Source organism: Drosophila grimshawi, unplaced genomic scaffold, assembly GCF_018153295.1.
Source record: "Drosophila grimshawi isolate 15287-2541.00 unplaced genomic scaffold, ASM1815329v1 contig_1369, whole genome shotgun sequence".
In the NCBI taxonomy this organism is placed as follows: domain Eukaryota; kingdom Metazoa; phylum Arthropoda; class Insecta; order Diptera; family Drosophilidae; genus Drosophila; species Drosophila grimshawi.
In genome coordinates, this window is record NW_025062891.1 from 562440 (window position 1) to 576874 (window position 14435).

At 39.3% G+C, this 14435-nt stretch overlaps 1 protein-coding gene across 1 annotated transcript; it reads right to left on the reverse strand.

Annotated features, from left to right (window-relative positions):
• Positions 1–8510: 8510 nt before the first annotated feature.
• On the reverse strand, positions 8511–9100 carry LOC6559208 (E3 ubiquitin-protein ligase rnf146). Its single transcript, XM_001986867.2, has 2 exons — positions 8828–9100; positions 8511–8774 (listed from the first exon to the last, which is right to left on the reverse strand). Exons 1-2 carry the CDS (start codon positions 9080–9082, stop codon positions 8691–8693), a joined length of 339 nt encoding a protein of 112 aa, XP_001986903.1. The 5' UTR covers positions 9083–9100; the 3' UTR covers positions 8511–8690.
• Between the last annotated feature and the right edge of the window lie 5335 nt (positions 9101–14435).

The window sequence follows — 14435 nt, forward strand, 5'->3', positions numbered from 1 at the left end:
GAACTAAAATAAAATGAATTGTGAATTGTGAATTGTATGCAACAACATTTACGTAGCTCACTTAAAATGTAATCCATTGCGATTGCGAGGGCGGCGCATTTAGTAAACATTTCCTAAATATTATTGCCGTATTTTTAACATCACCATTCAAAACCTTTAACTGCACTCGCCTCGAAAATGTAAACATTTTGGCAAAACTTTTTATTAGCTCCTAATATTTAAGAGCATGTTAGAAGAACAGATTACATTTTTTTGAAGCATCTCAAACTTTACAAACATTCCAACTTTTTCAATTATTTGTTAGCTAAATAATTTAGCTAAGAAAGTTTTTATTAATACATTTTTTTAAGAGCATTCTGGAACACGTACTAAAGGGATTTTCACTAAAACATATTCATGGCAATCATTTCATAAATGTAGGTAATGCAAATGGCAACTGTGTGTTGCAATTAAAAACAAGTCTCCATTATTTGCATGGTAAATAAACAATCAACTTACTTAACGACCCTCGTAGTTGTTTTTTTTTCCATGTGCGATTGTGTGCAAAAATGTATTTTGAAAACAATTTAAACTTTGCACATTTGTTTCAAATATGCAGCCAGATGCTGGCTTATGCAAAACGGCAGAGAATTGGTCAAGTGGCTTAGATTTTGAATGGCACAAACAAAACACAAGAGAGACAGAGACAGAGATAGAGAGAGAGAGAGAGAGAGAGCGAGAAAGAGAGAGCAAGTCCTTGACAAAGTTTTACGCCAGCGAAGGTGGCAAGAACTATGTGGGATTAGACAATTTGTATGCCGAGCACTGTGGGCCCCGGTGTGTGGTTGCTGCGATGCTTGTGCCTCCAGGTGAGCCACCGTCCGCACCATCAAAACAAGGAGCAGCAGCATCAGCAGCAGCCGCCGCCGTCGCCGCATTAAGCCACAACTGATGTTTACATTTTTAACTAAGGCAAGGTAAGAAAAAGTTTTCTTTCCACTGGCAGCGGACAAAATGAAACGAGAACGGTTCTCGACTCTGTCTGTCTTTTTCACGTTCCGGCATAAAATTTAATGCATATAATATTGGCTAATGATGTTTACAATGCGCACGGTCTTAGGCAAGCATTAAAATTGTCGAGCCAAAGCCAGTTGGGCCACCTGCTGTGCCTGTGTCCTTTGCCTTTGCCTTTGCAAAGGATGCTCTACAAACGGTCGGAGTTTTTTTTTGCCTTTCGATTTCCCTGGCTGCTTATGTAACCAAGCTAGCAATTAAGACAACTGCGCACTTAATATGCCAGACAGTTGGCCAGTTGTTGGTTAATTGAATGGCTGCCGACGCCAGCCGCAAATTTCATCAGGCACGCATCAGTGTTGTCTAACACTGTTGTGCAGTGCTGCGTAATTGTGTATTATGTGCCAAATCCAATTAACTGAAGACTAATTCCCACATATATATATATATATATTTATATATATATATTTATATATACCCATTGGTGAGTAGCCAATGCAAAAGTTTAACTAAATCGGACACTTCCAAACCTGTTGCAGTTGTTGGTTTGCGTATTATGCTTGGTTCTACAACTTTTCAGCCACAAGCCCCAAGAAAGTCAGCTCAAATTACAGCTTAAACAAAAATGTAGCATACTTTTCAGCAGTTTTAGGGGTTTATGTCCAGCGCATTAATTAGATTTCACAGTTGCGCTGCATTGTTGCTGCTGTTTGTTGCGCAAACAAGCCAAACAATTTCAAACTCATTAAAAATTGATTGACACATACGCACACTTGGGCTGCAGTTGTTACACCTACGTGCCAGTGAAATCTGTTGTGGCCGAAAATCTAATTGGATATTTTATGGCCAGCACTTTTGACGACTCGGCAACAAAACTGTGTGCCCAATGGGACCAATTCCGCTGCATGTTTGATGAGTTTGCACGTTGATTTTGCCAGCAACAATGACATCAACATCAACAGCAACACCAACAACAACACCAACAACAACAACAGCAACTGCAAGCAACAGCTCAGATATATCAACATCAACATGGTAACTCCCTCGAAAAGGACAGCGAAACATAATTAAACGACATCCGGCAAACTTTGCCGCAACCTTCAACCCTCGTGCCCCTTAACCCATTACCCACACAGTTGATGAGCAGCGCCAGCTAATGAGCCCAAATGGATACATCTGTGTGTGTGTGTGTGTGTGTATTGAGTGCGTATGTATCTAGGTTAATGTGCAATACACAAGCATAATTTCATAAATACACAATGTCCTTGATATCCAGCTATCCTGTCAACATACTGTTGGCAGATCTAAACAGTTGTTACGCACAAAAAAAAAATGCAATTAATAAACCAATCGGCTGCTGCTTTGAGGAGCCTGCCGTTGATGGGGCACCAAAATTTTGATTTCCCAGACAACAACTGGTTGACCCTAATGACAGGAAATTGTGCGGTCACAAAATGCAACCAGCTGCAATTGCAGCCGCAAAAACAAATCATCATAACCACAAAAGCCATCAAGCAATCACAAATACAAACACAAACACACAGAGTAGTCACAGTAGTGGTATTCCTGGCCGGATAAGGTGGCGTATTATGCGTTTAATTTGGCCAAAAATCACAAGCTGCTGGCTACAAAATTTGCATAATTGAAAACTCAAATAACTGACAGAAGCAACAATTGTAAACAATTTATTTGCAATTTAAACCAATTAAACTATGATTGACCGAACTAATATGAAGAATACAAAAAAAAAAAAAACAATGAATGATGACTTCGTCTGAAATGAATACTGCACTTTAAATAAATATGAAAGCATTGAAAGCTTGTCCAAAGGTTTGAAAGGTGTCAAACACAACATTTAAATGATTATTTGAATTATTTGAATTGAGTATTTGATCTTCTATTATGCTTTCCATGATTAAAAACAAACAATACAAAGACTTTTTGAATTTTAATTCAAATGACTTCAAAAGTATTCTTAAAATGAGCAAAAATAAAATAAATTTATGAGAAATAAAAATCGTGTCAATTCTTGTTGTCTTTTGAGTTACAGAATACAGAAAAAACATCGAAGCCAAATCAATATAAAATATATTAACAAGTAAGAATGCTGTAGTCGAGTGAGCTCGAATCTCCCTTTAAAAGTTTTAAACACTCAAATTTTAGCATGGCTGGAAGTGTTCTTATTCTTTATGAAGAATTTTATTACTATTGGAAATCGATATATAATAAAAAATAAATCCGATCTTCGAGTGGTATACGAGAACTTATAGTCCAAATTTGCAGACTAAGACTATGGTAATATCAACTCGGCTGTTGATCCTGATAAGGATATAAATACTTCCTTCGGTCTGCTCATGCTTTTTAACAATTTGTAATGGCGTCAGTTTGAAAAGAGTTCTAAGGTAGAGTTTGATTTTGATGTAACGCATACGTTGACAATAATAATTAAAAGTTAATCTTAAATGCTTTCTTAGGAGCTTATTTCAATTCATAATAAATCAGCTGGACTTTAGTAGCTTTGCAAGCCTCAAGCGAACTTATTCGCATTGAGTAAATGAAAAGCCAATCAAATCTATATGCACAACCGACACACAAATAACTTAACGCTATTCCACTCGCCATAGCCATAAGTCGAGAAGATTAATCTGATGCTCGAGTGGCACTTGCAGCTAGTGTCATTTGGGGTGTTTTATCGAATGCGAAGCAATTAATGCATGCTTCAAGTGAAAGAGATTCATCTCAAAACTGAAGCCATGTTGAAGCCAGACAATTGCATCATTCATCTTCTGCAGGCATTTGTCTCTTTCACGCACAGGACACGGACATGGACATGGCGCTGGCGACGGAGATGGAGATGGAGATGGACACTGATACGGACACAGACACGGACATAGACACGGACATGGTCAGGACATGGGGACATGCACATGGCGGTCGCCTTTTGTCACTGCGTGAGAGACAACAAACACATTTACTAAATTAAAATTGAATTTATAGCGCACTAAATGCAACGCCTGCATATTCTCCACTGCAAAGTGCCCTTCTCTCTGTGTGTAGGTCTTTCTCTCCCCCAGACTTATAGCCTGCCTGCCTGCCTGCATGTTTGTTTGTTTGTTTGTTTGCTCTAGGTTAGTTTGCTTAATCTTTGACAAGCAGCCAGAGGTCGTCGCCTCGCACCCAGAGCCCGGCCAATCACTGCAAAACTTAGTGCAGCAGGGACACACACGTGACACTGCATATAAATAGTGCTGGCCACATAATTAAGTATGCTCCCTTATGCTTGACGAAATAGTATAGCAGAAACGATTCAAGCAAACTAATATCCATGGGGAAGAACAAGCTTAGAATATCCCTTAACCGTCCGGTCTGTAGATTAAAAATTCAGCTAACTAAACTAGGTATAATCAGTTGAGCAATCTGCCCATTTTGCGACAATTAAGAGGAATCCTCAAAGCAAACTATATCGGTATATGTCGCCTTAGCTTGAAGAAGTAGCAGAATCTTAGGGAAGCTCGGAAGACATAAAAACCCTCAAACAGGCAAAAATACAGCGCTTGTGTACCTTATTTCGAGAAGAGCATAACACATAAACTTACAGAGAAAATAGCTAATAAATATACCTCCAAATATGGAGTATAATTAAATGCTAATAGTCATATATTAAAGCCGATATTGGAAAGTACAAATATTTGTCCAAAAGTTTTAAAGAACCTATCTAATGGATATTCTTGAGACTACTTCAAATTGGTAAGACTAGATAAGTTTAAAAGGATTTCAACTAGAAAAAAGCACCAACTGAAAAATGTACTAAATATTTTTCACATCTTTTGAAAGCTAATAAATTCATAAAAATATAAAGTAATAAAATAAACAGAACTATTCCTTAATTCTTGGCTGCACTTGTAATCAATAATTTTGATTAAATATAGAAAGCAAATGGCATTTTTTAGAAAAACATATGAATACAAGGGATCACTATTTATCCAGCTAATAATATATGTGTCATTATATTGAAGAGTGGCATAATTTAAATATGTATCTAAACATGTGATCACCACTGTATATAAATCGCTGTGTGTGTTTTACAGCTGTGCGACTGTTTGACTAATTAATTATATCATTCAAATGTACAAAGGCAATTTTGCACCTTTTTGACAAGAGCAGGGGCGCATCATCCAAGGGGGGGTGGTTAGCTACAAAAAACTGTACACGAATTTATCAGCTGCATGTTTCGTATCTTGGCCAGCAAACGTTGCCAAAAAGCGGCGCCTGGCAAACAAGCCAAGAAAATAAATTGGTAATTTGATGCGGCAGAAGGCGACGGTTGTGGCTCATTTAATGAAAGTCCTCTTCTACTTCCCTCTCTCTCTCTCTCTCTCTCTGTCTCTCTCTTTCTCTTGGTAAAAGTCCTCTCTGGCAGCAAATGTAAAATGGCAAATCTCTTGGTTGCTGGCACGGCGATACAACTGGGCACAAATGTTGTTGCTGTTGTTGTTGGTGACATAATGAATAGGATTTTGGCTCTTTTGCGGGAAACATAGAACAACAATAAGAAGTACATGAGCCGGGTGTTGCGGCGGAGCAATGCAATTTGGGGGCAAGGATATGCAAAGGATATGCAAGCCCTAAAACAGATGTTGCAGCTCTCGCTCTATGTTGAAAAGCAGCCAATTTGGTGCCGACGATAGATATGGCAAAGTGACAAAAATTTAATATGGAATATCACACAACCAACCCCCACACACACACAAACACACACACAAGCCCAACAAGACTGGGACACGAGCAAAAGAAGCGCGCTCAAAATAAACGGCAAAATAATCGCGCACAATGCATTGGCAATGAGCCAAGGCAAAGGCTCCGTGTCCTTAATGTATGTGTGTGTGTATATATGTGTGTGTGTGTGTGTGTGTGTGAGCGAGTGAGTGTGTGTGTGTGTCAAAAGTTTGCTTTTGCTATCGATGAAATTGTGGCCCTGACACAGGACGTTAAAGGACACTGGACACCGTCGCTGCAGCAGCGATAAGACCATGAATGGTAACCTAAGGGGCGTGTCTCAGGTGCAGGGCGCATCTGCTGGCCACGTAGCACTTGTAAAAATTAATCAGGCATGCGACCAAAGCAACAAAATGCATTTGCAGCCATTTATTGTGCTGCAAACAGCGGACACTTTTCAAGTCATTTTAAATGCGCATCAACACATAAAATGACGAAAAAAAAATCCTTGCGAATACAGGGTGTCAAAGATCGACAGCAAACAAAAAAAAAAAAACTCCCACATACAAACAAAGGGGGGGTGGGGCGGTATACGACTCGTTGTTGCAAGCCCCGCAAACATTTCAATTTGGCTGACGACAGGCGCCGCACCAAAGCCAAACAACAAACCCAGAAAAGCGTAGCAGCAAAAAACCAAAAACAGAAAGCAAACCAACAACAACAAAAAAAGCAGAGCCAAAACGAAAATGGTCCACAAATCGGACAAATGGTGCACACAAAAACGCCGTTTCATATCCGGTTCGAGGCGGAAGTGGCTGTGACTGCGACTGCGACTGCGACTTTTGCGCAACTCAAAGCCTGGTTCTGGGATTAGAAGTGCCTCCCAATGTCCCAAATGTCACAACTGTCGCAACTGTCTCCCAGTTCGCTCCCATCCTCTGCATATTGCATGTGCCTGCCAAATTGCTTTAGTGACTAAACTTAACTAGCCCCAAAGTTATATTGCCAAATTCCATTGTTCCATGCGCTGTTGTTTCCAATGAATTATTTCAAATTGACTTGCTATTATAAAATTAAATTCAATTCAACAAAAATTAATTCAATTATCGTTAACCAATTTTATTTGAATATTAATCTAAATAAACTAGAAGTTTAAAACATGACAATTTAATGACAAATGTAAACATATTTTATACTTATATGCTAATTAATGTATGATGATTTAAATGTTTGTGCATTTATTTATATTAATATAGACAATTTGGTTTTGCAAACCTGCAAAACTCAGAGTGAAAACAATTTTCTTGGTGCAGTTTCATATGCTCAACTGGGAGACTTGATTTGGTGCTGAGTTTTTGGCTACTTGGCATGCAAAGCGTAAATATTTTGGAACATGTTCAGGTGTTCATATCTGGCTATCAAAATCTATGCAACCGGCACAAATGCCGAACACAAGCAACCAGCGGCAATGGCAAATGGTATTTTGCCAATAACAGCAGCTGCCACAACAACAAGAACAACAAGAGTAACAATGAAGGCAGCCACAACCAGAGGCTAAGCGAGCTATCAAAATAACAAAATCGAAAAACGTTCACCACACTTTTGGCATATTGTTTCGTTTTGGGGCATGTGGTTGTGGCAGCAACTCTCCAACTAACTGCAACTGCAACTATAACTGCTGCAGCTCAGTGGGCAAGAGTGGCAAAGTGGTAAGGTGGCTGGTGCTCACTGGGCCGATATTATGGCCACAGAGTCAACAAACAATGCACAAATATGACAACAGACCCACATTCACATTCACATTCGTATTCGTATTCGTATTCGCATTCATATCAACAACACGCGGCTCAAAATCATTTTCAAATTCATTTTGTGGTCGCTTTTTTTTTTTGTGTTCTCCTCGATTTTTTCATCACTCATTTAATTGCAAATGTTGCGCTTTAAAGTTGCCAGCTTGTTTTATGGTCTCTTCTCTTCTTTCATTTTTGTGCGATTTTGATTTACTGCTGCAAATAAATGCACGAACAACGCCAACCACGATACTTATCGAAATGGTCGGCAAGGGGCTTGATATGCTTGGTAACTGCAAAAGTATCAGTTGCTGCCTTTTTTTTGGTTCTGTCATATTTCATTGTACAATCGAAAATATAAGTCACTATATACGTCCGTCTAACTATCTCTCTTTCATTGGTTGCACATAATAATGTTGCATGTAAGCGAGCTTAATTCTTATTACAGGATATCAAGCAAATCAAGCATAAAGCTGGCATGCAAATGTTTGCCGCTGAATCTCTTTCGATTATTGTTTAGATTTATTTGTTGGTATATTGTAACAATATTTTATAAAAATTTGTTGCACATCTGCCATAACGCAATTTGATGGATTTATTCATGTAGAAAATTGCATTAAAATGCATTCGCATCCGCATCCGCATTCGCATTTCGATGCGCATACGGCCAACGTGGCGGATGAAAACCAACACACATAAACCATGCCGCAAAGTGTGCAATTAAAAAGGGAACAAAGTGCAGCTGTGGCGGCAATTCGATTGTGCAAATATATGCAGGCGGATAAAGCCAACATTTAAAGTCACTTTTAAGAGCAACACACAAAGAAAACCTTGACGCACAATGAGCCCGGCGGCAGGCGACAAAAGCGACCATGTTCAAGAATATTTCATTTGGTTTATCTTTTTAATTAGCTGCAGGAAAGTAGAAAAGTTGTAATTGAAATAAGATGCAGATGCAGATACTGTTCTATGAATAAATATGAATATATATATGTATATGTATATATATAACAACGAAATACGTTTCTTTTTTTACTGTTGCAAACAATGAGTTCGAGATTTGACGAAAGTTGTAAGTACACTTTGCAGATTTATAACTACACGGAGCGATATACATGTGTATAGCTGGATTTTATGTGAGCAGGTGGGAAACAGCCGGGATAGTGTTGAGTTTTTCTACCAAATCGACGGCTACCAGTAGATTAGCAGCAGAAAAAATGTACCCAAACTTAACAGCAGTAATGCGAGCAACAGCAGTAATTTCAGGCGCCAGCTCTATGGATAAGAGTCATATATGTGGATCAGCGTCAACCGTGGCACGAACTTACTCCCTTGCAGTCAGCCTCGATCCGCACGTGGCCCGAGCTCAGCTCCAAGCTGCGCCGGCAGAGCGGACAGCGTTTGGCCTGCCAATTGCGCTCCTCGCGATACAACGCCAGGCAGCTCCTGCAGAAGTGGTGCTGGCAGTGCAGCTGCACAGGATCACGTATGTGATCCAGGCAAAAGGCGCACAGTTCCTCCAAAACTACTTCCGGCTTGAGCACGCTGCTGCTGCACTTGCTGCAGTCGCTGTTCTGCTTCATGGCCTATTTTTTTTTGAGTTTTTTCTTCTTTTGTGTAACAATAAATAAAAAATAATGTTTGTGTTGTCAATTGTTAAAATGAAACTAGTTTGAATGAAAAGTTGTATGTCAGTAATAAATAACAAAACTAAAGTTAAAGTTATGTTTTTACCACATAATTAAATCATTTAATTTAAACTAAATGAAATATCCGAAAACTAATAAAAATAAAGTTAAATTTATGTTTTTTGATCATAAAATAATGTCGGACTTTTGCTTTATTGAAATTGAATTAAATTCACACCAGTTTTGCCATAAAACACTTTTCAGTCACAGTCATTATTTTGTCAACTTTTTTATAACCATTTAATTTCAATAGATTGTTTAACGAACACTAAAACTTTTAACTGGCATTTTGCTAATCCGCTGGATGTGTCTGAAGTTTAGTGGTCAGTGGAAAATCAGACATAAAGCTGAAACCAACAGTTTGTGTTAGTTAAATAACTGTCCTGATTTGGCAATAAAATTTTTAATTAAAATAGCAAAATCTTGGCCATAAATTGCTAAAGCCTGATGTCTGCAACACGACGCACACACCTTGTCGCTAAACGATGTCGTTGTCCTCGACGTTGCAATAAAATTTAATTATATCAACGCCGCCTCAACTGAAGCGGCAAGCATCGAATGCAATTAGTAGTAGCCTTGTACAACTCAATTAGACGTTGAACGAGGCATCATTCGAGGGTTGGGCCGAGTGGAGAAACGGTGAGTTGTGAGTTTGTTGCCAACTAAGTGTTTGCCATACGCGGGGCTCATCCCTGACTGGAGGCGAGACAGTTGATAGAGCGGGTAGCTGGCGAAGCGACGACAAAAAAAAAAAAAACAAAAAAAAGACAGCGCTTTGCACTTTGGAGACAGCGAACCGCAGAGCAGACGCGTTATAAATCGAACTTAACAACTACTTTTTGGTACGTCAGGACAACGACGGCGCTTAATGCTACAAGCTTTTTAATTAAGCTCAAACTGCAAGTCTGGCAAGTCGGCCGGGCAGGCTGGCAAGTTGGCAAGGCTGGCACGACTGGCAGGCGTTAAAAGTCAAATCATTTCTTAGACACGCCCCATCCACAATACACTGTTAACAAGCTGACAAATTGAATCTGTGACGTCAGCTGTCGGCCGCTTTGTAATTTCACAGGACACACACACACTCGCATACATATTATTAGCGCCTCAAACTGGCCAATTAGTTGGCCAAAGTCATGCACCACTTTGCATTCGCAACTTGATTAAAAACTTGCCAATTGCATGCCGTCCACTTACAACGCCTCTGCCTCCTATGCCACCTCTCCCTACCTCCCTCCCTTCCCATCTCGCCTCAATTCAACTTGATTGTTTATTGTTTGGCTTGAGTAAACATTTCTTCTTTTTCCATCTGTTCTTTTCTTTTTCTTTTTTTTTATTTTCTGTAACTGTGGATTTGTATTCATGCCCAAAAGTTTTGCATGTTGTTCGGTTTTTTGTTGTTGTTGCTGTTAAATTTCAAGTTAAATTAATTTTACCAGAGTTTTCTTTAATTATGCTTATAAATGGCAACGGAAATTGCTAAAAACACACTTACGCACCCACAGTTTTGAAGTTCTCTTCAGTTGTCAGTTGGTGCTGATCTACCTGTAACTGTGCAAACTTTGCAAACTCAGCTTGAAGATGAACGGCATCAATCTGTAAGTGAGTTTGCTGGCAAAAGTTAAGTGAATGGGGCATAGGAGGACGCCAAATAAACGTATTACTAACTAAAGTTAACAGTAACTATTCAAAAGTGTTTTGCCAATTATTTACTTTGAGAATTACAAAAGTCATCAGCAAGTGCTGTTGAGGCAGTCTTTGTAAATAAATCACATCAGTTGATTAAAAGCGCACACTTTTCTGAGTATCCCCCTTTTATAATGAGATTTGGGTTATTTACCGAATTACAATTGAATATGTATTATATCTTTTCTCTTCTATCATTCTTCTGCTAGAATAATTTATTAATATTTACTTTCTTCCGCACACCTGACAAGCTTACCTTGAGCATTTATCTAAGCTATTTCAATTACATTGTGAACTTATCAAACATATTTTGGAATCATTTTTTGATAAATTTAAACCGTTATTTATATGTATTTTAAACCTTCCGCCGGTGTAGCTTAGTGTATTGCCATGTTGTGTAGTGTTCTAGCATTTCCGGTTTCGCTGCGGACACGCTAGATACCGTTTTTGGTGCTGGCTGCTTGCTGTTTGCTGCTTACTGCGCTAATGAGCTTTGCAACCGGACACGCTGGCAGCGGCGGCGTTGTCCTCATTTATGCTAAGCTTTCTGTGCATTTATACCAGCAACAACAACAGCAACAACAGCAACAACATTGAGCAAAGACCGCAACTGTATCGTGTGCTTAATGGGTTAACGTGACGCTAAATGAATCAGGAGCAGCAACTCGCAGCATTAGTGGGTTAATATTTAAAAGGGGCCGGAAACGGAAACGGGTTGAGGAGGCCAAGGAAACTGGCAACGGAAAGACCTTGCCAGCTTCGTAACGGCAACGCCGCACACTGTTTCCAGGGCAAGACAATGTTATCATTTACATTTACAGGCCGTCTAATTAAATAAGGCGAGCAGCAGCAACAGCAGTCGTATTTCTATTTCTATTTCAGTTTATTATGCAATTAGCTGAAGTTAGCTTATGCAGTTGATTTACCAACTAAAAGGTAAAACTAATTAGCAGCAAAAATTTGTGCAAATTATGAAAATGATGCAGCCAGCAGCCAGCACACGCCCCTGGCTTGGAGTAGCCCACTGTAGCACACACATTGGGCATGTTGCAGGCATGCAGCTTGGCTTGGCATTGAGTGGCTCCCACACACCATATTATGTACATCTCGGAGATGCTTTTGCTAAATGCAGACAATGGCATAAAAGGCGCTCGTCTTTGGACATGTGCATGGGAGGCCTTCACCCACTTTGCCGCAGCTGCAGCTCACTTCACTCACTGCACTCAGGGGCAGGCTGAAGAGGTGTGGCGGCTCAGGTGTGTGTGTGTGAAAAAGCATCTGTAATTCAGCTAAATACACTCAGCCACTTGGGGCAACGGGTCCATTATGCTCAGATGCTGCAAGTTGTGGCTGCACCTTGTACACTGAGCAAACAAAATGTGTCTCTCAAAGGCAATCCAAACACAAAAGCAACACGAACTTTATCAATTATGCTTTTTGCCAAACACAACTTAGAAAATAAAAAAAAAACGTTTAAATGAATATGGATATGTTGCATAAAAGAATGAGTGCCAAATGCCACGCTTTATTGTGTGTTCATTTGTGTTGCAAGAGTTTTGAAAACAAACAACAACAACTGAGTTCAACTCTGATAATTTCTTAATCCCATGCTCGAAATGCATTTATTTTAATATTGAAAAACTAGTTGTGTTTAAATCTAAGACGTTCGATATAAACTCAAACTCAAACAATAAATGTTATCGCTGCAAAATCTAGATTGAATCCTTTTGAAAGCTGTCACGTTTCCACCTGTATTGAAAATATTGCTTTCTCAGTGTAATTGAAAAGTAGGTTGCACATTTTGCTACATTGTTAGCCAGGCTGCCGGGCTGCCTGGCTGCCTGGCTGCCTGCCTGCGACGACCCACATTCTGTTGTTGTTTTCTGTCTTGGCCATAAATCTAGTAAGTGTAACTCTTCTTAGCAACTAATTTGTCAGCTAATACACACACACACACACACTCTCAGAGATATCTTTGCATACCATTGAGGCGCATTAATAGCCTAAGCAATTTGTTTAGGCCATAATAAAGTAAGCCAACAATTTTTGTGTGTTGTTTGCCGGCAAGTTTGCACAGCGTAGTCAAGTGGAAAGCCTGTGATATCTTTATAGTTTGACAATTGAATTTCAACCTCTCAAATTGAGACTCGACAGCTCGAATACATATTGCCAATAGGCACACAAAAGATTTGTTGACAACAGCAACAGCATCCGGCGAACAGCAACCCCAACATACTACTCCATCCTAGCCCCCTTTCTTATCCTACCCGCCGTAATCCTTGAACCCATGGATGCGCTTGCAAAACTATGCAAATGACATGGCTGGCAAAACTTTGGTCTGTCCCCGCAAGGACATCGCAGGATTCGGCTTGCTAAAGTTTGTGCAAATTTGGAAAATAGCTGAATAATTTTTCCAATGCCATTATGCAAAGCGAAACGATTTGCGATTGCTTTAAGTGATAAGCAATATGTTGATTTTGCAGCGGAAAATACGTAGCATTTTTCCGGGGCACGGAAAATGCACTGAACTGTGCTCTAAACACGTATTAGTTGGACATTCCTCTAGACACATTCTGAGGCATTTCAAATGGCTTGAAAGATTCTTGATATATTGCTTTGCATTTTGATTTTACTATTTTTTTTCTTCTTGTTTTTACTGTAAGCAAACTTTAAAAGCAAATCATTTCTTGCTCATATTTCTCGATTATAAAAGAAGGATTTCTTTTGCATTACTTTTTTTTTTTTTATTGTACGGAAAAAATGTCTGCAATTAAATCTTTTTAAAAACATGCCAAGGCAATTATTATTTAAAACATATTTTGATGCGGGTATGTTAATATCTTATATTTCAAATGCATGTATTTTTTTGTTAATTTGAGCTGCTTTATTTTGGGTTGTCGTTTCACTTAAAACTCATAACTTTAACCATAAAACAAAAAGTCCGAAAACTGGCTGTAGGCACTTTCCAGCAGTATTCAAGGCGCCACAAATTCGAGGATAGTCACGACGAAAGGACCAATTCCGCTCGTCCCTGGCTGCTCCATCTGCCTGTCCTTGAGGAATGCTATTCAGCTAGCTGGCGAACTGGAGCTATATGCATTAATTCCTACCTTCTATAATGCAAAAATGAAAGAAATAAGGTGCACTTATAAGTACACCCGAAAAAAAGCAAAGGCAAAGAGCCGAGAAAAACGCCAAAGAGACACAGACACAGACAGAGGCAGTGGCAGTGGCAGTGGCACTAGCAGAGGGGACGTCGAGAGGATAAAGAAAGTAAAGCTGAAAGCAAAGCAAATTCCAAGCATGCTGCAGCGACTACGTTGAGTACTCGCACTCAAACAAGCTCGACGACGACGATGATGACGACGACGACGTCGTCAAGAGTCGTCAAAAAAGCAAAAAAAAAATTAACAATTTTTATATGTATATATATTAAAGAAAAAAGTGTAGTGTAGTGTAGTGCAGTGTAGTGCTGTGCAGTGTAGTGTTGTGCAGTGTAGTGTAGTATATTGCGTTTTTGAGGCAGCATTCTTTAGCTGGACAAAAACAAAAGTTGCGCTGAATA

Excerpts from the sequence above, each read along its gene's own strand:
- LOC6559208 (XM_001986867.2), bottom strand. The coding sequence starts at position 9,082 with ATGAAGCAGAACAGCGACTGCAGCAAGTGCAGCAGCAGCGTGCTCAAG. Across the intron at positions 8,775-8,827 it reads TCGAGGCTGACTGCAAGGGA|AGCTGGCGCCTGAAATTACT; the intron begins GTAAGTTCGTGC and ends TCTTATCCATAG.